Genomic DNA, 21,745 nt, shown 5'->3' with positions numbered 1-21,745 from the left:
AATCTAAACAAAACAAAATAAGCTAAAATAATAAATATTTAAAAGGCAGAAATAAATCAGACATCAGTAATAAAGATGAAAAAATAAAGCCAGTTATATGAGAAAGCCAGAAAGTCTTTTATCTAAATCTTACAGAAGGAAAAACTAAAATAAAATCCTTTATGACCATTTTAAGTGTAAAAATACTATATTAAAATTTAAAGACATGGACCACAAAGAACGAAAACACATAGTCCCTCTCCATAGACTTGGATTCCAATCCAAGGCAACGTCAGAGCAAGGTTCCACAGGCAGAATGATGGTTCATCCTTCCAGTGCAGAAAAGGAGGGTTGCTTTATCAGTCTATGGCCTCCAACCCATTGGTAAAATTGACAATCACAATTTGCTTAAAACAGAAAGAGTATTAATAACAAAAGGAAACTATCTTAAATTCAAATATCAAGGGGTAGACCACTTACTTGAAAATAGTTCACTCAAAGACCATGAACACAGCCTGAGTTTTCCATATAGTCCAACAATGAATTTTTTCGTCATTCCTCTTGGCTCTGCTATTTTCATCTCCAGAAAGAAAAGCTTCACATAAACGTAGTCTGTTTTCTCAGGCTTCAAAGTCTTGTTACAAAACAGAATAGTCATTATTTCCTGGTGCTCACAGAAAACCAGTTTTTACTCTTTTAATTGTTTTTTATATTTACCTCCATTTTTCAAAGTACTATGAGTGTGGTGCTATTTCTTAATTTTTCTGTTTGAGCCATTATGTGTTAACATTCTTCCATGGAAAATAGTTTTAATTATCATACACAACTCATCTAACTCCCTACTACACAAACACACACACACACACACACACTCTCTCTCATTCATCCATGCATCCTTCCAAAATATTTACATCATGATTTTGGATAGCGTATACGCTATTATTGCAATATAAACATTACTGACAATTAGGTTATATAGTAAATTATGATTACATTTTGTCTCCTGAATAACTTAATGTTTTCTCTAGAATTAAGAACTGCTGGTGGGGGCCAAGATGACCAATGAGAAGCAGCTGCAGTGTGTGGTACTCATGGAAAATAACAAAAAGGGGTGAGTAAATACAGCACCTTCAACTGATATATCCAGGTACTCGCATTGGAACTGATCAGGGAAACAACTCAACCCACAGAGAACAAAGGAAAGCAGGGCGAGGTGACGGTCCACCTGTTAGCGACACAGAGCCAAGGGAATCCCCAGCACCCAACCAAGGGAAGCAGGAAACCACGCTTCTCCCATGAATCTTTGCAACCCTCAGATCAGGAGGTGGAGTGAGCGCATGTTACCAGGACCTGGGGTCTGACACAGAGCTGCTTGAAGTCTCTGAACTGCAGCTGCTCAGGCATGCACAGAGGCCCAGGACCTTTACATACTCCTCAGGCCAGGTGCAGTGGCTCACACCTGTAATCTCAGCAGTTTGGGAGGATAAGGCAGGAGGATCACTTGAGGCCAGGAGTTTAAGACCAGTCTGGGCAACATAGTGAGACGCACCCTCTATTTAAAAAAAAAACTTAAAAATTAGCCAAGAATGGTGGTGCACATCTGTGGCCCCAGCTATTTGGGAGGCTGAGGCAGGAGGATTTTTTGATCCCAGAAGGTTGCAGTGAGCCATGATTGCACCATTGCACTCCTCCAGCCTGGGCAACAGAGTTAAGACCCTATCTCCAAAAAAAAAAAAAATCTCAAACAATAACAGTGGTTTAATTCTTCCTTTGGCATCTAGATAAAACTAGTCTTTCTCTATAAAGCCTACTATGTTCTGGTCTAGTTTCAAAATGTATAAACACACTGAAATTAAAACATGAAGTATTAAGAATACAAGATAACGTGGAGGCCAAAAACCATGAGTGAGAGAGTCAACAGTGTGGCTAATATGACACCTCCTTCCACCCCAGCCACCTCACACTTCCCAGGGCACACTCAGGAAGCCACTGGCAGCCACTGCACAAGGCTGCTCCAAGATTACATGTCACCTGGGCCTAAGAATTATTTGAAACAGCAACCTAACCCAACAGCAAGTTGGGCTGTTTTCTCCGAAGGAATTCCCAACTGTCTTCTGCAATGAAATGTCTATGCAAATTAGCCCCAGACCCTGTGGGGCCATAGTTTCTCCAAGCAGCAGTGATGTTTAGGGATTAATACTGGAAGCTGTGCTTTGTCTGGATATCATCAAGAATCTGCTGCAGCTCCTCATCTTCAAACCACCCCTCCAAGTTTGGGATTAGAGCCTTGGACTCCTCAGCAGTCTCTGGGCAAAGGTTGGCCAAACAGACCAACTCAAATTTATGAAGGTTTTTCTAGAGTAAGAAGCTACGAACACTGGCAATGGTCTCTCTATTTTCGAAACCACTGAAACAGCCTGTGTAGTTTCATTGTTTTCATGAAGACTTCTGAGAGTTCCTGTTCATCCTCTGCACTCTTGTTCTATTGCTTTCGTTGTTCCAGAAGTATATGAACTTCTGAATTTAGAACGGTCTCCGCTGTTTGAAACTCTTTAGGAAAAAGGAGCTGTGAAGTGTCCTCCTCTACATCGCCAGCCCGCAGATCGCTGCCGCCTGCTGCCATTGCTGTGCCGCGTGCCACCACCCACATGCTTAATTTCTTTTTATTGCTAAGTAGCATTGAATACACCACAGCTTGTTTATCTATTCACTGCTTAATGGAAATTTAGGTTCTTTCCAATTTGGGGATATGATAAAATTTTATTTGAGGATGTGAACTTTTTATACAAGTCATTTTCCTTCTATTTGCTTTTAAATCACTCAAGAGAGAACAACTTTACAAAAGTAAATGTCAAAAAAAGCAGGAGGTATATATTTTTACATATCTCTTTATTTCTATAGAAGCACATAGATCATTCCAAGCATGATTAATTTGTGTCTTTTTACACGCAAAACTCCACTGGATGGTCCAGAAGAGTATTTCCCATGTTTACTTAGAAATTAGCACTCCCTAGGGTCTTTGGTAAAATATTAATTCTTAGGTCCCACCATAAACTTAGTAAGTTGCAATTTCTAGAGGAGGGGATTTTAATCTACTAGGCATGGAGTGAGCACAAGTGCCCTAGGTTTTCAGTGAATATCCAGATGATTCTAATGTAGTTTCAAGTTTGGGAAATACAGGTGTGCTAAACATTACTGTACTTGTGTCACTACATAATGACATTTGCACAGGTGCTCCACCTTGGGTGACTCTACCCTGGGTAGGTCATTTGCTGACACCCTGCTAGATAGGGACAGCCCTAATGATGACATGTCTCAGACTTTGCTCTGCCATCTTGCTCAAGGTAATTGTTGCTGATTTCTCACAGCAACAGTCTAAGAAACAAAACAATATTTTATTGACATGCATTATTAATTATGACCATTGTTTTCAGCACACTGTGGGCAGCATCTTCAGTCCCCATGCCCAGTTGTTCATGAATTATGAGACAATGTCTTCCTGTCCAGATTCAGGAAACAGCCATTACCCTTCAGCAGTCCTGAGGTGAGAAGATATCAGCCCCAAAGCCACTTGACAGAGAAACATCCCGCTCACCTGTTTTATCTACAATTGTGAATCTTTGGTGGCATGGTTATAAGACTACTAATTCCACCCCTGCCCCCAGAATCCCCCTTCTCCTAGTGCATCAGACCTTCTATAACACCAATTGCTAAAGGTCCAAAGAAAACAAATTATTCAATGAGTATTAGCCTGAGCTTGTGCTTCTCAAATGCAAACGTATTTGCTATAGCAATGTGTAAAAACCAGGTGTGGACCAGACTATTCACCTGAAAATGAGGATATTGCTCCTTGCAGGGATCCTCCATGATTTCGTAAACCATGGCATAACACACTATTTCTCACATGTGATGGGTAAGACAGGGAGCCTAGAGAAATCTGTGTTTTCTGGGTTCCACATGCTTTCTATGAGATTATTATAAATTGGTGTTTTCATTTTGGTTTACTCTGTCATCATAGCCTCTTCTGTATCACCAGAATGAACACCTTACCCTTGAGTCCAGCCACATGATGTCAGGACTCATATTTGAGCTTTTGTTTGAGCTCACATTTGTGCCAAGTGAAAGTCCAAGGTATCAGTGACTGAACAAACAAAGTTTTTCACAGTAGAGAAAAGAGGTGGGAATACCAAATCATCACACAGCCTGTAGCAGAATGGAGATGCTGTAACACTTACAACCATAATCATGTCGCAAGCTAAGGCGTCATCAGCTTTCAATTAATAATATAAATTGGCAGATGTAACAACCTGCCACCATTTATTAGCATAGTATGAGTATACGAGTGAATATCCAATGACTATTTCTTCTATTGGATATTCCAGAATTAACTAACTTTAACACTTATTTTAATGTTGATTTTTATAAAACTGCAATGCCAACATTATATTCAATTGAGGAAGAAAACTTTAGAGGAAAGTGGCAGAGCAAGGAGGAAAGTAGGACTTCGCATTAATCATCCCACACAGAAACATCAATTTGATCAACTATTCATGCACAAAAAAATATCACAAGAGAAAAGGAAACCAGGTGAGAGATCACAGTACTTGATTTTAGCATCATAATAATAACAGATTCATTGAAGAGAACAGGAAGGACAGTTTTACATTACCCACATCACCCCTTCCCTAACCCCAGGCAGTGCAGTATAGAGAGAGACATTATCTCTTGGGCAAAGAAAAAGGAATTAAGAGAAAGAATTCACCTTGGAATTCAGTACCAGGCCTGCCACAGTAAAACCCACCACTGGGCGAACAACTTGATCCCTACCACCAGGCTTACACCTGTAGATGAAGCCTCTAGATCTACCCCAGCACCAGACAGGAACCTGTGGCACCAGTACGATGGACTTGAGTTTGGTACAAGTCACTGCCAGCAATGGGCAGGCCATAGTGGCCATGGTGTTGAGCATGCCCTATGTAGTGCTGTGCTGGTCTCAGAGACTCTAAGCTTTGGATGTGACCCAGTTCTGCCTCAGCCTCTGCTGCCAAAGGATTCTGGCCATCGTGGTCCTGGACTTAAAGCAGCTCCTAATGCTGCAATTGCTGAAATGGTCACAGGCTTAGGGACCTCCCCAGTCAAACTTCTCTGAATCTCTGGACAGGCTTACTGCTAAAGGAAGCTCCCCAACAAAGCCAGATTGCAAAGACTAGATTAGGTACTTACATCAATGCACAGACATCTACAAATGGCTACAAGAATCACGATAAATCAGGGAATGATCACTTCACCAAGCAGACAAAATAAGGTGCCAGTGACTGACCCTAAAGAAATGGAGATGGAAGAACTGCCTGACAAGGAATTCAAGATACCTGTTTTAAGGAAGCTCAGCAAACTTCAAGAACATACCAAAAAACAATTCAAAATTTTGTCAGAGAAATTTAACAGAGATAATGAAATAACTTTCAAAAACTCAAATAGAAATTCTGGAGCCAAGAAAAAAAATTAAAAATACAATGAGACCATCCACAGTAGAACTGAACAACAAGAGGCAAAGAATCTGTGAATTCAAAGACAGGGTAATTCAAAATATACAGTCAGTGGAGAAAAAGGAATAAAAATAAAGGAAGAAATCTTATAAAATTTATGGAGTAACATCAAAAGAGCAAATGTATGGGTTACTGGTACTCAAGAGGGAGTAAAGAAAGAGAAAGGAATAGAATAACAGTGGGAAACTTTCCAAACCTGGAGAAAGATATAAATATCCGAGTACAGGAAAGTCAAAGATCTCTAATCAAACTCAACCCAAATAAGACTACCCCACAACATATAATCATCACACTGTCAAAGACAAAAAGAGTATCCTGAAAGTAGCAAGGGAAAAGAAGCAAATAACATATAATGGTCTCTATATGCCCAACAGCAAACTTCTCAACAGAAACCTCATAGGCCAGGAGAAAATGCAACGATGTATTTAAAATGCTGAAGGAAAAAAAACGTGCCTACCAAGAATATTCTAGTCAGCAAAGCTGTCCTTCAAAAATGATAGAGAGATAAAGATTTTTCAGACACACAAAAACTGAGGGAATTCATCACCACCAAACCTGTCTTACAAGAAATGCTAAAGGGAGTTCTGCAAGATGAAAAAAAAGATGCAAATGAGTAACACCAAAACATCTGAAAGAATATAACTCATTGGTAAAAGTAGGTACATAGTCAAACTCTGAATACTCTATTAACATAATGGTGGTATGTAAATCACTTATATCTTTAGTATAAAAGGTTAAAAGACAAAACTATTATAAACAATAATTATAACAAGTTCTTAAAGAATATGCAACATAAAAAGATATAAGCTGTGACATCAAAAATTCAAAATGTTGAGAGAGGAGTTAAATTAAAAATAGAAATTTTTGCAATCAAATTTAAGTTGTCATCAGTTTAAAATAACCTGTTGCAACCATGAAAAGTCTTTGTAAGCCTCATGGTAACCACAAAGCAAAAACCTATGCACTAAAAATAATAATCAGGAATCAAAACATATGACTAAAGAAAATTGGCCACAAAGGAAGACAGTAAGAGAGAAAGGAATAAAGGATCCACAAAACAACTAGAAAACATGTAACAAAATGGCAGGAGTAAGTTTTTACAATCAATAATTACCTTGAATATAAATGAACTAAATTATCCAATGAAAAGACATAGAGTAGCTGAATTTAAAAAAAAAAAAAAAAAAAAAAGGCCCAACTTACACAGCCAACAAGAAACCCACTTCATCTATAAGGATACATGTACAACGAAAGTGAAGGGATGGAAAAGATGTTCTACACAAATGGAAACCAAAAGAGAGCAGAAGTAGCTATAGTTATATTGGATAAAATAGATTTTAAATTAAAAACTTAATTTTTATTTAAGTAAAAATGAGACAAAGGAGGTCATTATATAATGGCAAAGAGGTGAATTCAGCAAAGAAAATATTAATAGATCTAAAGAAAGGGATAGATTGCAATACAATAATTGTAAGGGATTTCAACACCTCACCTTCAGCAATGGAAAGATCATACAGTCACAAAATTAACAAACATCAGATTTAAACGGCACTCTAGACAAAATAGATCTAACAGAAATTTACAAAAAACAATTGCATTTAACTGCTACAGAATACACATTCTTTTCAATTGCACATGGAACATTCTTCAGAATAGAATATATGTTAGGCCACAAAACAAGTATTAACATATTTAAAAAGATTGAAATCATGTTGCATATCTTCTCTGACCACAGTAGTATAAAACTAGAAAGAATTAACAGGAGAAACCTGGTAAAATTTGCAAATACGTGGAAATTAAACAACATGTTACTGAACAACCAATGGGCCAATAAAGAAATTTAAAGGAAAATTTTTAAATGTCTTGAGAAAAATGAAAATGGAAACAATATACCAAAACTTATGGAATACAGCATTAGCAGTCCTAAGAGGAATGTTTATAGTGATAAACACCTATATTTAAAAAGAAAGATCTAAAATAAACAACGTAATGTTGCATCTCAAGGAACTAGAAAAACAAGAAAAAACTAAACCTAAAATTAGTAGAAGAAAAAATAATAAAAATCAGAGCATAAATCAATAAAATAGAGACTAAAAAAGATCAACAAAATGAAGAGCTGATTTTTAAAAAGATAAATAAAATAAACAAACTGTAAGCTAGACTAAGAAAAAAAGAGAATATTCAAATAAATAAAATCAGAGATGAAAAGGGAGATGTTAAAGCTGATACCACTGAAATACAAAGAATCATAGAGACTATTATGAACAATTATATGCCAACAAATTGGAAAACCTTGAAGAAATAGATAAATTCCTGGACACATAAAACCTACCACTATTGAAATATGAAGAAATAAAAAGACTGAACAGATCAATAGGAAAGGAGATGTAATTCGTAGTTTAAAAGTCTTCCATCAAAAAAAACCCCAGGGCCTGATGGCTTCATTCCTTAGTTTTATCAAGCATTTAGTGAAGAACTAGCACCAAGCCTTTTCACACTATTTCACAAAGTTGAAGAGAATAGAATTCTTTCAAACTCATTCCATAAGGCCAGCATCATCCTGATGCCAAACCCAGACCAGAAGACCACCAAAAAACTACAGACCAATATCCCTAAAAAACATAGATGCAAAATTCCATAACAAACTACTAGCAAACCAAACTCAAATAGCACATTAAAAAGATTATTCACCATAGCCAATCATCCCAGGTATGCAATGATGGTTCAATACACACAAATCAATAAATATAATATACCATGTTAACAAAATGAAAGAAAAAATATATAATCATTTCAAAAGATGCAGAAAAAAACACTTGACAAAATTCAACATCTCTTCATGATAAAAACTCTCAATGGATTAGGTATAGAAGGAATGTGTCTGAACATAAGAAAGGCCATATACAACAAACCCACGGCTAACATCATACTGAATGGGGAAAAGTTTGAAGCTTTTATTCTGAGATTTGGAAGAAAAAAAGAACGCCCACTTTCACCACTTCTATTCAACATAGTACTGGAAGTCCTAGCCAGAGCCAGACAAAAGAAAGAAATAAAGGGCATCCAAATTGGAAAGGAGAAAGTTAAATTGTCCATGTTTGCTTTTGACATGCTCTTATACATTAAAAATCTTAAACATGGAAAAAAACTGTTAGATCTAATAAACTAATTCAATAAAGTTGCAGGTTACAAAATCAACGTTCAAAAAACAGTAGCATTTTTTTTTAACTTTAAGTTCTGGGATACACGTGCAGATTTGTTACGCACATGTGCCTTGGTGGTTTGCCACACTTATCAACCCATCATCTAGGTTTTAAGCCCCATATTAGGTATTTGTCCTAATGCTCTCCCTCCCTTTACCCCCCATCCCCTGACAGGCCCCAGTGTGTGATGTTCCCCTCCCTGTGTCTATGTGTTCTCATTGTTCAACTCCCACTTATGAGTGAGAACATGTGGTGTTTGCTTTTCTGTTCCTGTGTTAGTTTGCTGAGAATAATGGTTTCCAGCTTCATCCATGTCCCTGCAAAGGACATGAACTCATTCTTTTTGTGGCTGCATAGTATTCCATGGTGTATATGTGCCACATTTTCTTTATCCAGTCTAACACTGATGGACATTTGAGTTGGTCCCAAGTCTCTGCTGAAAAAACAGTAGCATTTTTATACACTAATAGCAAACATTACTCTAAGCAAATTATTAAGCAAATGACACTTTTTAAAGCAAGTGATAAAGTAATTCTACAACATGAGATTTAATGGTGAAGACCTACTGCCAAGGCACTGGGGACACTGATGAATTAGTCATGGCTCCCACCACTGTGAACATGATACTAACAACAAGCTTTGTGTTAAATAAACATATGCCTCTATTATATATTTATTGTATTTTAATCATGAGTCTTAATGGTTTGATGAAATGACATCAAGAAAAAATAAAATATGAGAGACTTTAGCATCATCATAACTAATGCAGCTAAACAGGGTTAATAAAGGTGTGGGCATTATTACATACTTAATTTAAAAAACAATCTCTAAACATAGTGGCTAAGATTATGATATATGCTATAATACAAGATCAAAGTCTGAGGAAGATTTACCTAATTAAAGTAGATATTGTTTTGTCCCCAAAAAAGAAGGGAAACATGATTTAAAACAAATAAAGCTTTTTGTAAGTCTCTTTTCATTTTTAATTCATGAAATAGAAAATTAATTTGCTTTGTGACAGAATTTTAAATGATTTTTGTCAAGACTATAAAAATTGCTTTTCACTAAAAAATATTACATCTTCTATGGGGTTGAGTGCCTTTGTGACAATTTGTAAAATATTAAAACACAGACACACACATGTACCTTAGAGTATTAAAAGTCATTATAGTAAATACTATAATTTTCATTATTATTATAAAAAATAATAAATAAATGATGTTAGAAAAATTGGATATCCACACGCAGAAAAATCAAATTTCACTCTTATCTCTCACCATATACAAAAATTAAGATGGATTAAATCCTTAAATGTAAGACTTGAAACTATGAAACTACTAGAAGAAAACATAGGAGAAACATTGTCTGAGCAAGGATTTTTTGGATAAGAGCTCAAAATCAAAGGCAAAAAACAAAATCAGAAATAAACAAATGTGACTATATCAGACAAGAGAGCTTCTATACAGAAAAGGAAACAATCAACAGAGTGAAGAGGCAACTTACAGAATGGGAGAAAATATTTGCAAACTATACATCTGACAAGGGGTAGATATCAAAAATGCATAGCGGACTTAAACAACTCAGTTGCAAATAATAATAATAATAATAATAAATAAATAACCTGTTTGTAAAACAGGCAAAATACCTGAATAGACATTTCACAAAAAAAGACACACAAATGACCAATAGGTATATGAGAAAATGCTCAATATTCCTAATCAGAGAAATGCAAGTCAAAATCACAATGGCATATCACTTCCCCCTAGTTAGAATGGCCATTATCAAAAAGACAAAAGATAAGTGCTGTCAAGGATGTGGAGAAAAGGGAGCTCTTATACACCCTTGGGGGGCATTTAAGTTAGTGCAGCCACTCTGAAAAACATTATAGAAGCTCAGAAAATTAAAAATAGAACTACCATATAATCCAGCAATCACACTATGCAAAGGAATTCAAATCTTTATGTCAAAGAGATATCTGCACTCCCATGTTTATTGTAGCACCATTCACAATAGCCAAGATATTGAGTCAACCTAAGTGTCCATCAACAGATGAGTAGATAAAGAAAATGTGGTACATACACATAATGGAATACTATTTAGCCATAAAAAGGGATTGAAATCCCACCAGTTGTGATGACATGGATGAACCTGGAGAACATGATGCTAAATGAAACAAGCCAGGCACAGAAAGACAAATATCACATGATCTCACTCATATGAGAAGTTTTTTAAAAAGTTGATCTCATGGAGGTAGAGAGTAGAATGGTAGTTACCAGAGGCTAGTGTAGTTAGGCAGGAGGAGGGATGGGGGGATGTTAGCCGAGGGCTACATAATTACAGTTATGTAGGAGGAATAAATTTCAAGAGACCTATTTTACAGCAAGGAGACTATAGTAAATGATGATATAGTCTCTCAAAAAATGTAGAGAGTGGATGTTATGTGCTCTCACCACAAGAAATGATAACCACGTGAGGTAGTACATTTGCTAATTAGCTAGATTTAACCATTCCACAAATGTATATGTACTTCAAAATATCATGTGGTACCCAATAAAAACATACACTGTTATCTGTCAGTTTAAAAAGATACGTAAAAATTGAGCTTTAAAAATTATTTTTAAATGTTTAATTAAAAATAACCCCCCAAAAAGAAAAAGTTAAAGAATAAAGAGGTATCACATTAAATCCATGCTTGCCGATTGCTTATTGTAATTGTTAGTAGTGGATGCAGTCTGATTGCCCAAAGTAGAAAAAAAAATAAGTTGCTATACTATTTTGAAGAATGTACTTAAGCAAACAGAATGTTCTGCATTTTCAGTGTTAGAGTAAAAATGAAGAAATCTATTATATACAGAATCAGATCTGAGGTATATATTTCTACAATTATACCCACAGTGAGTGTGTTAGGTCGTTCTTACATGGCTGTAAAGAAATACCCAAGACTGGGTAATTTATTAAAAAAAGAGGTTTAATTAGCTCACAGTCCTGTTCGGTGGGCTTTACAGGAAGCTTGGTATTGGTATCTGCTTGGCGTCTAGGGAGGCCTCAGGAAGCTTCCAATCATGGCAGAGGGTGAAGGGGGAGCAGGTACGTCACATGGCAAAAGCAGGAGCAACAGAGAGAGTGAGGGTGGAGGTGCCACACACTTTTAAACAAACAGATCTTGTGAGAACCCACTCACTATGGTGAGGACAGCATCAAGCCACAAGTGACCCAAACACCTCCCACCAGGCTCCCCCTTCAACACTGGGGATTACATTTCAACATGAGATTTGGACGAGGACAAACATGCAAACTATATCAGTCAGTTATTTAATTTCGTCAGAATATATCTTCTAAAGGTGGCTTTTGGGAAAGCAAGGCTTTCTCTTCCAAGAAGAAGAAAAAGACACCTTTACTGAAGTTTTTGAAAAAAGTATGTAAATGGTGAGATGGTCTAAAAGGAAAAGACTAGAGGAAGCAGGGAAAAACCAAGGCCATTCAACCATAAAGAAAGGAGCCAAATAGCAGAGCCCTGTTACATATCGAATTTCTCACCCCCACCCCATCACTATCCACCAAGGAAGGCCCTTTTGTCCCCAGCTAAGCCCCAATCCCAGGTTTACCCACTGCAGTGGCTTTATTCAACTACTCTTGCTAATTTCAGTTTACTCTTTCTTTATTTTATATCAGTTTTAGCTTTGTTATTATATAAATATACAAAGTTTATTTAACTTTAAGAGCACACATTACAATTAGGGCAAAAATGATTTAACTTAACACAAAAATTATTTTTGTTTACAAGGTCTTAATGCTAAGAAGGTTCTATTACACACAATGAGGTATATTGGCAACATATAAAGACTATGGATGATATCCCAAAAGGAAATAAAGCAAAACAGAAACAGAGATCAGCTCCGTGCTAGTCATGCCATCGTGGGTAAGACGCATGAGCTCTGAAGCATCTTCATACCCACCCCTAGAAGAAAGCTCAGTGTTTGGTCTTTGAGTCTTAAAGTCACTCATGCAGATGCCTTGTGGCCTACACAGCACCAGCTTGAGAGGAGAGCCTTATACCACCCAACTCTCCTGCTTCTGAGCCCACATTCTGTTCTTCAGTTGCTATGAAATAATTGCTTCTTCTTCATTATAAAATAAGATGATAACAGCAGCCTTGCTCCTATCTCAGCACCAGCATGAAAATGACACAAAGAAAATGTAGATGAAAACACATTGGGAACCAGAAACTTTAAGACAAAGACCAAGCTGCCACCTCTAGGCTGAGTTCAGTCATTTATATTTAATTCAAAGGCAGTGTTGTATGACTTCCCAAGTTCTGAAGTCAGGATGATGGGCTGGTCTCTCTTGGAGGAGGCAATGAACCAGTCTGGGAAGGCCACAGACTCAAGGGTGGAGGTCCTACCAGTCTTGACACGGTAGAAAAGGAAGGGTTTCACGGGCTCAGGTTGGCCATACAGATCCATGATCTTCTGCTCCTGAAATGTCAGAACAAGTACCCATTAGGAGAAACAGAAGCTATTTGAGATATTCAAGGTTATTCATAATAATTCAATAAATGTTCCAAAGTTCCAGAAAACCTTATCCATCTATTACAGCAGGCCTAGAGAAACACACATTTTGAAGGAGCAGCAGAGTAAACATACATGAAATTTTACCTTCCAAGCCCCCACCCTCAAATCCAGAGATGGTGTAGGAAGTTTACAAGGGAGAGTTTAATGAACAAGCAGCCACACTTGAAAAACAAGTTAGAACTCCTCACACAAGAGGCTGAGGGGACCCTTAGGAAAAGGAAGAAATTGGAAATTACCTCCCTTACCAATACCACAACAGTGAGAGTCACTACCCTGCAAGAACCACTGGCGTGACAAAGAACAGCCAGGTTAGGGTATGAATTTCTGACTAATTGCCACATATATGAGAAAGATAAATACCAATGAAAAAGACACAAGAGAGTCTAACAAATCAAAAGATTTGTATCAAAGGAAGAAGATAAATAGAGCAATCAGAAAATGCCTTCTATATTGTATATGGAACTATATTCTGTATGTCTATATATTTGTATGTACGTGCATTGTAATATTTAGGTAAAATAAGTATTTCTAAGTAAATTGCAAGTGTTCAAGATCTCAAGAGAGACACAGAAATGATCTGTAATTCAGCCACATTCCACCCTGAGTGGGAAGTTCTTCTCCCACAGGATTCCTTTACTCAATTAATGGCTTCCAGTTAACCTGATTCTTTGGGTGGCCAGAAACCTAGGAGTCATTCTTGACATTTCTTTTTTTTTTTTTTTTTTTTTTGATCCCCTAACATCTAACCCAGGAGCAAGGCCTGTGGACCCTATTTCCAAAATACCAAAATATTTCCTGAATCGAGTCACTTCTTGCACTCCACACACAGCGTCAACCCCAATCCAGGCCATCACTCTCTCACCTGGACAATTAGGGTGACCTTCTAAATGTTCTCCTTGAACCTACTCTATTCTCTAATAATCATTCTCCACAAGGCAGGTAAACGAACTTTAAACTGAAGTAAATAAATAAGATTATGATACCCTTTTGCATGATATTCTATTGTTACTACAGTGAAACTCCTTGGCAAAGCCCATAGGGTCTACGCCACCCAGTTCCGTCCTGCCTGCTGCCCTGCCTTCTTAACACTCTTCTGCATGCTCATTCTGCCCCCACCACACCTGTCTTCTTTGCCTTCCAAGACACCAAGCTGTTCCCACCCAGGGTCCTGGCACTTACTCTCCCTCCATGTCACACCAGCCCCACATCTTCCCAAGGCCGGCTCCTCCTCATCACCTGGGTCTCCTCCTTGGGGAGAGCTTTACTGAACATTCCATCCCAACCAAAATTGGTTTGGAATCCTCCCTCCTACTCATTGCAATCACATTCTTGAGTTATTTTCTTCATTAGTACCAACTGCTATATAAACTTAGCATATTTATTCATCAATCCCAGAATGACTGTTAGACTTGTTCATCACTGTATTCCTCAACACAGAGGAAAGCCCCCAGCATTCTACTCAATAGAGATTTGCTGCTTAATAAATGGAAGAATGCTTCCTCCTTTGAAACTCCCATACCTCCTCCATCATCACCTTCAACTTCCTACCCACTGAGAAAATTGAAGTAATTAGAAGACAACTTGTACAAACCACACCATAACATGGGCTCCCAGCACATGGCACCCATATCTGCACCTCCCTGCTTGAGGAGGACTGGGTGAAAGGTCCTATCTGCACTTGTAACTTAAGGACATCCCTCTAGTCGTTCTCCCTGCTCTCTTGTCCTCTATCAATTTTGCTTGCTCTTCTTAGTCATTCCCATCAGCATATTTGCTGTCATTTCTACCATCTTAAACAAAATAACTACTTTGCTTACCCACCACCGCCGCCAGTTCCACTTTGCAGAAAACTTCCTGCAATCGCTGTCCATATCTGCTGTCTCTGATTCCTTTCTTGTAATTCCTCCCTTTAAACTTACTCCATCCAGGCTTTTGCCCCCACTACAGCACCAACACTGCTCCTGCCAAGGTCCCCAAAGACCCACACATTGCCAAACACAATGGTCAATTCTTAGTCCCCATCTGAGAACAAACGCACAATGTAAGGGTGACTTAGCTGACAGGACAAAGTAGAAAATGTCATTCTCAGTCCTGACCTTATTGATCACACTCACAATCCTGTTTCCTCCACTTAAAATGCTACCAGAATCTGACTCACTTCTCCCCACCTCTGCTGCTATCTCCTGGCCCATCAAATCACACCTAGATCACCTCAAACTCTCCTGAAGGACTTCCACCTTTGCCTGCCACAGTCTAAGATCAACAAGCATCCAGAGAGATCCTTTTTAGATCTAAGCCCCTTCACACCATTCCTCTGTTCAAAACATTCTAATATTTCCCATTTCACTCAGATTTCGAGGCTGAGTCCTTGCAAAGGACAATCCTTTCATGTCTGCCTTTATCTCTCTGGACTCATTCCTCAGTTCACTCCTGCACACCGGTCCTCACTGGTCCTGGGACATGCCCTCACTAGACACCTGCTAACTAACTTCCCTAGCTCTTTCTACTCCCTGTTAACATCTCACCTAGGCAATGATGCCTATTGCACTATTTACCACTGCAGCCTGACCCCACCTGTGTTCCTGGTACTGCTGGTCTATCTATCCTGCTGTAACCATTTTTATTTTTCTAGGAGAGGTAAAGACCTCTAACATAGCACAAATTTACCTACTATTACATTTATTGTTTGCCATTTCTCTCCTTTGACTAGAATCCAAGCCCCACGTGGTCAGGGTTCTTTGCCATTCTGTGCACAGCTATATCTCAAGCATCTGCGCAGTGCTGGAGGCCAGGAACTGCCCATACATGTGCTTAATTGAATTAGATTGAGTTAAATCAAACTGAATTAAACTGAAGTTTGTGGAACAAGGACAAACAGTCATTTAAAAATAAAAGAATAACAAACCAGAAAGCTTGGGAATTAAAACAGTAAAGATTGAAATTTCAGGAAATGCTATAAAAGGATGATTTCCAGAAGAGACAACACGGAAAATGTAACCATGAGCTGGCAGAGCAAAGCAAGAAATTCTTCCAGACGCAACACCAAAATTTTAAAAAGCAATGAAGGGATAGAAAGTATAAAAAATTAGATGAGATATCGTGAGATATTGAAGTGAGATCCGTAACTTTCAATGATGGATGAATAGGAATTCCAAAAGGAAAATAAGGATGAGAATATACTTGAAGAAATGATGGCCAAGAATATATCAAAGGTTAAGAAAGACAGAGCAGTGTGAAGAGGCGAGAACAGCCCCCAGACTGACCAAAACCCACACACTGCTGCATCCCACACCCAGTGCCTATATCCCGCCGGGGTTGCCACCACCATGCCCAAGAGAAAGGCTGAAGGGGATGCTAAAGGAGATAAGCCAAGGTGAAGGACGAACCTCAGAGAAGACCCACAAAGTTGTCTGCTAAACCTGCTCCTCCAAATGCAGAGGCCAAGCCTAAAAATGCCCCTGCAAACAAGGGAGAGAAGGTACACAAAGGGAAAAAGGGAAAAGCTGATGCTGGCAAGGAGGGGAATAACCCTGCAGAAAATGGAGATGCCAAAACAGGGAAGGCACAGAAAGCTGAAGGTGCTGCAGGTGTCAAGTGTAGTGTGTGCATTTTTGATAACTGTGTACTTCTGGTGACTGTACAGTTTGAAATACTATTTTTTATTAAGTTTTATGAAAATGCAGAATCTTGTTTTACTTTTCTTTTTAAGCTATGTTGTTAGCACACAGAACACATCATTGTTGTTTTTGGGGGAAGGGGCATATGTCACTAATAGAATGTCTCCGAAGCTGGATCGATGTGGGGAAAACACCTTTCCCTTCTAGTTTTAAGAGAGTTCCTCTTGGCACCCAGGAGGAGGGATTCTCTGACTTTGACACACATGGCCACCTTGGCACAAAAGCCTTGTGACATGGAAAACAAATTCATTTTTATGTCCTCTTCTCCCTTTCCATCTTCAGCATAGATGTAACTCCTTTAAGCCCAGACATCGGTTGGGACCTGACCCTCAATCATTGGTTACCAGTATGTCAGGCACTCTGGATTTTCCAGTGATGTTACTGAGATGGCACCTGTCAAAAGAGCAGTGGTTCTGTTTCTAGATCGTGGATCTTCAGATAAATTCTACCATTTTCATTTCACTTCCTGAAAGTCAGAGTTGGCTTGTGAAAAGTTTAAACAACATGCTAAATGTGAAATGTCAACCCTCACTCTAAACTTTCCCTGTTCAAAGCATCAGATGAAGACTTCATTGAGTTTTATAGTGGCTTTCTGATTTTTGGTAGTCCATTGAAGAAGGGAGTTTGAAGTTTGCTGTATACTCTTAACGATTATCTGCCCATATCCTGCCTGAAATACCATGACTGTTTATGGAAAGTATCTTTAATAAAGCTGGATACAGTTTGGCTTGGGAAAAAAAAAAAAAAAAGCAAAACAAGGACCTTAACTACTGACAGCCAGGATAAAAAGGAAAGTGTATTGCATGCACATAACTTAAAAGAGGCTGGGAATAAATATGCGTAGGAAGATGAGACTATTTCTTTTTTAATTCTAAAATTAGGTATTCAACCAAACACTTCTAAAAGGAAAGGCTTTTTTAATATTTTTCTTAGTTACTCACTTTTAGCTGCAACGTGGGCTGTCCTCCAACCTTCTCACAATACAAACACATTTCTGGATTCTGGATTCCCAAATAAATGGGATCCCCTCTGCCTTGCTCAAGAGCCTCTGGATACTTGCATGTGATAACAGTGACAGTGACTGTAAAGATAAGAGGAGAGATGGTATCAGTTTCCTTTTGAAGTCAGAAAAGATTATTTGATTTAGCAAGGCAGTATCCTCAAGTGGATCTGGAAGAGAGCTGAAGAGTGTAATCCCAACTAGACCCACCAAATGGCCAACCCCCATATTCATTCATTCATTCATTCATTCATTCATTCATACCATGTGCCAATCACTGCCCTAGTAAATGAGCAAACACAGAGAGCTAAGCAGACAGCAGAGTATGCTCTTGAGATTCTCACACCTCTGCCTGAGCACGTGGAGATGGGGAGCTCCTACATCAAGCAGCCCCTCTGATTCTTGGAGAGCTTGGTCCTTTTTGCAAGTTTTTCCCAATGTGATGCTGAAACCTGCCTTTCTGTGGTATTCACCCATTTAGTCATTTTAGGACACGTTGAAGTCAAGCAGAACAAGCCACTAGTCTTCCATAAGACAGGTCTTCAGATGACTGACAGCAGCTTTCCTATTTCCTTGGAGGCTCCTCCACCATCTCTGGCTTCTTCATCTTAGTGGAACACAAAGTTCTCCCTGACTTCTCTTCCCAATTAGGTGTGAAATTCTCCCCACTCCAGGTGGGCCCCATTGTGAAGTCACACTTTTACAAAAGGCTGGTGCCAGCTTCCCAGCCACAGCAGTGCAAACAGTGGGGAAGGCACAGGGTGACCACTCACCTGGGATCACACTGTCACTTCGTGGAACTGCCACAAGGATCTGACCCTGAAGGGTCCACACTTGCTGATTCAAATCATTAATAGTCCCAGTAATAGGTTTATACACTGATTTTGGGATAGAGAAAAAAATGAAGAAATATTATAATCAAGACTGCTTTACTAGACCCAGGAGAAAAGTATCTAACCCAGGCCATTTTGTAAGGAAGGTGTGGGGTTTGCATCCCCAAACTGACAGCACTCACATCACCCATCAGCCCAGCTTTCTTTCTAGTGAAGTTGTGAGCTCTGGTGAGGAAGGCAAGGGCTACCAAGGGAAGTCACTGGTTTAAGAGGGCAAACTATCAAGACAGAGGGCAATGAGCAGTCTCACAGAACCTCTGTGCCAAGGTCCAGCTACCCTCTTTTGTGCCTATTCTGTGCTTGGCCCGGTGCTGGGGACTGGAGCTGGAGCAGTGACTAAGCAATAGCTCCCACCCTCAAGAAGCCCAGGGCCCAGTGGTAGGTGGGCAGCACCAGGTGGGAAGGGCAGTGCACAGAGAAGAGCAGAGAAGGCTGGGGCTTCCACAGGAGATAGTGTGAATGCAGAGGTCCTAAGCCTCCAGAGCCCCATCCCAAAAGCACTTGATTCACTTGATTGATAGACAGCCTTTCCTCCACCGGCAGAGTCTCCTGGAGTGCCTCTCATAGTGTGGTTGTCTCAGCACCTGTGAAGGCAGACATAGAAGAGATGAACCACAGGAGATGTTTCCAAGACCTTCCAGGACACTAGCTCCTCAGGCCCTCCTTCTAGACAGGGAGCTGGGAAACCTGGCCTGACACGAAGCTCTGATCAGAAGTTCTGAGCCACATCTGGGACAAAACTTGAAGGAAGCATCAGCAAAGGGAGAGCAGGTAGAATTTTCCTCCACCTGGAGATCCAGATAGTATGATAGTGTCTCCCCTAGGAGTTCGAAGGCCAGCCATAAAATTTGACCTTAAATAACCCACAGGCACCTGATGCCCTGCCTCCTCTTCTCTGAAGCCTCCACCCCTTCATCAGCATTGTTTTTGCCTAGGAGCAGGGGAGGGTCCCATGCCAGGGCCACTCTGCCAGGATCCCAGCAACTCCCCAGTAAGAAGCAGCCCCACATAGGACAAGGCACAGAGCCAGCCTGATGTGGCCCTTCCCTTCATTAAGCCCCAAAGCACAGATGAGAGGAAAGGCTCCAGAGGGAGGGAGAAGAGGCTTTCCAGCTGTTGACTATACCTGGCAAGAAAGGGCCTTTATCTACAGTCCAGGGGACTGAATCGTGGCTCCAGCAGCTTCCAAGGTCAGTGATGGGCTCTAACGGAGCCTGGATCATTTATCTGGATGAGCAGAGAGGGAGGCCCCAGCTTCCTGGGTGGGGCATGAGAAACGTATGACATGAAAGAAAACCAACTCCTCCTACCAGAAGATCCTGTGAGGCTCGGAGGAAGAAATCACAGAATTAGCACAAGTATCACCTGTCCGGGCTCCCTGAGAAATAAGTGTTGAGCCAACCTGCACAAAATCAACCACAAGGAAATGAGGTTGATGACAGATCCTAGGTTTCTCATAAAGGGGAAACTAAGGGAGTTCCCCAGAGTTCAGCTCTCCTGTCATGTCATTCTGGAGCTAGAACTGGAAATGCCAGGCACTCTCATGTCAGGGACTCCATCTCCTGGGTCTAGGAGCCTTGCCCTCTGCAGTCAGGATAAAGGCATCCTGTAAGAGCAAAATTAGCCACACGTCTCAGGCAAGGTCCCTATGGCATTTCTCAACTACCCCACCTAAGGCCACACCTGAATGGAAAGCCAGGCAGTAGAGCTCCCCTACCTAACACTCTTTCAGCTCCATCCACATGGGGAGCCACAGGGGCTATGCAGACTGGTCTTTTAACTGAGGCAATCCTGGTCTCAGGTACCCTCAAAATGCAGTGGACTCCAGAACCGCCTAAGGAAGTAAAGAGGTGGGCAGTGATTTCTCCCAAATCTGAGCCCCAGATGCCAGCTTATCCCCCACCCTCTGCCCTAGGTTCCTGATCAGTGGTAATAGTTATTTTTATAACTTGTTTATACACCCCATCCTATCTGCTGTAGCCAAGCCTAAAAATTTACTGAGGTATAAGTTAACTACTAGAGTGAAGTGAGTTTTAGGAGACAGACTTGAAGCACTAACACCTTCAGGTTTACCCGTCTATAAGGAAGAAAAGCACAAAGAATGAGACAGAACCTTCCAGATGAGCTCATCCATGAACCCCTCTTCCCAGCCCTGCAAAGAGTCTCCTGACTCAACGTCTCTTACTTTTCACCCTCATCTCCTTTCTGGCCTTGGAAGAACACGATCCTTTCCTGCCATGGCCCCAGTTCTATCACGTTTGGCTTCCAGTGTTTCTGTGACCCTAGGAAAGAGTGTGGTAATGTCAGGTGCACTTTTGTTCAAAGTCAACCTGAGCCAGTGCCACCTCACTTGAGTCTCCTCTGCCCTGTTAAAGACCCCCTCCATTACACATCAGTCAACATAACTCCTTTCTTGGGATGTTCACCACAAAACAGCATCCAAAATTCCCATCATTTGACCCCCTAAATCCCTTAAGCCTGAATTTCCAATTGGGATCCCTCTGAAAGCAGAATCCATGCTAGGAATTGCAAACAAAGGGAATTGAATAAAAGAAACTAGATACACGTGTGTTGGAAGGCCAAAGAAGATTAAGGGATTGCTGTGGTATCTCGGATAGTAACAACTACAGGAAGGAAACAAAAGGGAACAAAAGAACCTAGGTCTCAAAGGAGCGCTTTTGTAGGACTTATCTCCAGATAATGAGTCGGAGGTGAGGCGTTCTCTGCCAAATTGATGCTCAGACCTCTGAAAAGAGAGTACAGTCTGGTCAATGCTTGGAGCATGAAGGTGGAGGGGAGGGGTCGAGAAGAGGATGCTCAGAGGACCCACAGGACACAACTCTAACAGCTGAATTTTCTTTGGTTCAAAAGCCTGT

General features: G+C 39.9%; 1 protein-coding gene and 2 pseudogenes across 2 annotated transcripts; 1 reads left to right on the top strand and 2 right to left on the bottom strand.

Moving 5' to 3' along the window:
* Positions 1–2,105: 2,105 nt before the first annotated feature.
* On the bottom strand, positions 2,106–2,602 carry LOC100455836 (DNA-directed RNA polymerase II subunit RPB4-like; annotated as a pseudogene).
* A 9,766-nt stretch (positions 2,603–12,368) lies between these two features.
* On the bottom strand, positions 12,369–21,745 carry IL36G (interleukin 36 gamma). Of its 2 annotated transcripts, XM_063713565.1 has the most exons (6): positions 20,587–21,745; positions 19,996–20,188; positions 19,380–19,453; positions 18,750–18,854; positions 17,918–18,057; positions 12,369–13,203 (listed from the first exon to the last, which is right to left on the bottom strand). In XM_063713565.1, the coding sequence occupies exons 3-6, from the start codon at positions 19,432–19,434 to the stop codon at positions 12,994–12,996; spliced, it is 510 nt and encodes a 169-aa protein (XP_063569635.1). In that variant the 5' UTR covers positions 19,435–19,453; positions 19,996–20,188; positions 20,587–21,745; the 3' UTR covers positions 12,369–12,993. The 2 variants fall into 2 exon arrangements, with proteins under 2 accessions (XP_063569635.1, XP_054403916.1); XM_054547941.1 differs by having other exon boundaries at positions 19,371–19,453; positions 19,996–21,745.
* LOC112132062 (non-histone chromosomal protein HMG-17-like) lies at positions 16,626–17,709 on the top strand (annotated as a pseudogene).

This window comes from Pongo abelii, chromosome 12, assembly GCF_028885655.2.
Source record: "Pongo abelii isolate AG06213 chromosome 12, NHGRI_mPonAbe1-v2.0_pri, whole genome shotgun sequence".
Lineage (NCBI taxonomy): Eukaryota > Metazoa > Chordata > Mammalia > Primates > Hominidae > Pongo > Pongo abelii.
The sequence above is the reverse complement of the archived record's forward strand: the minus strand, read 5'-3'. Positions and strand labels throughout refer to the sequence as shown.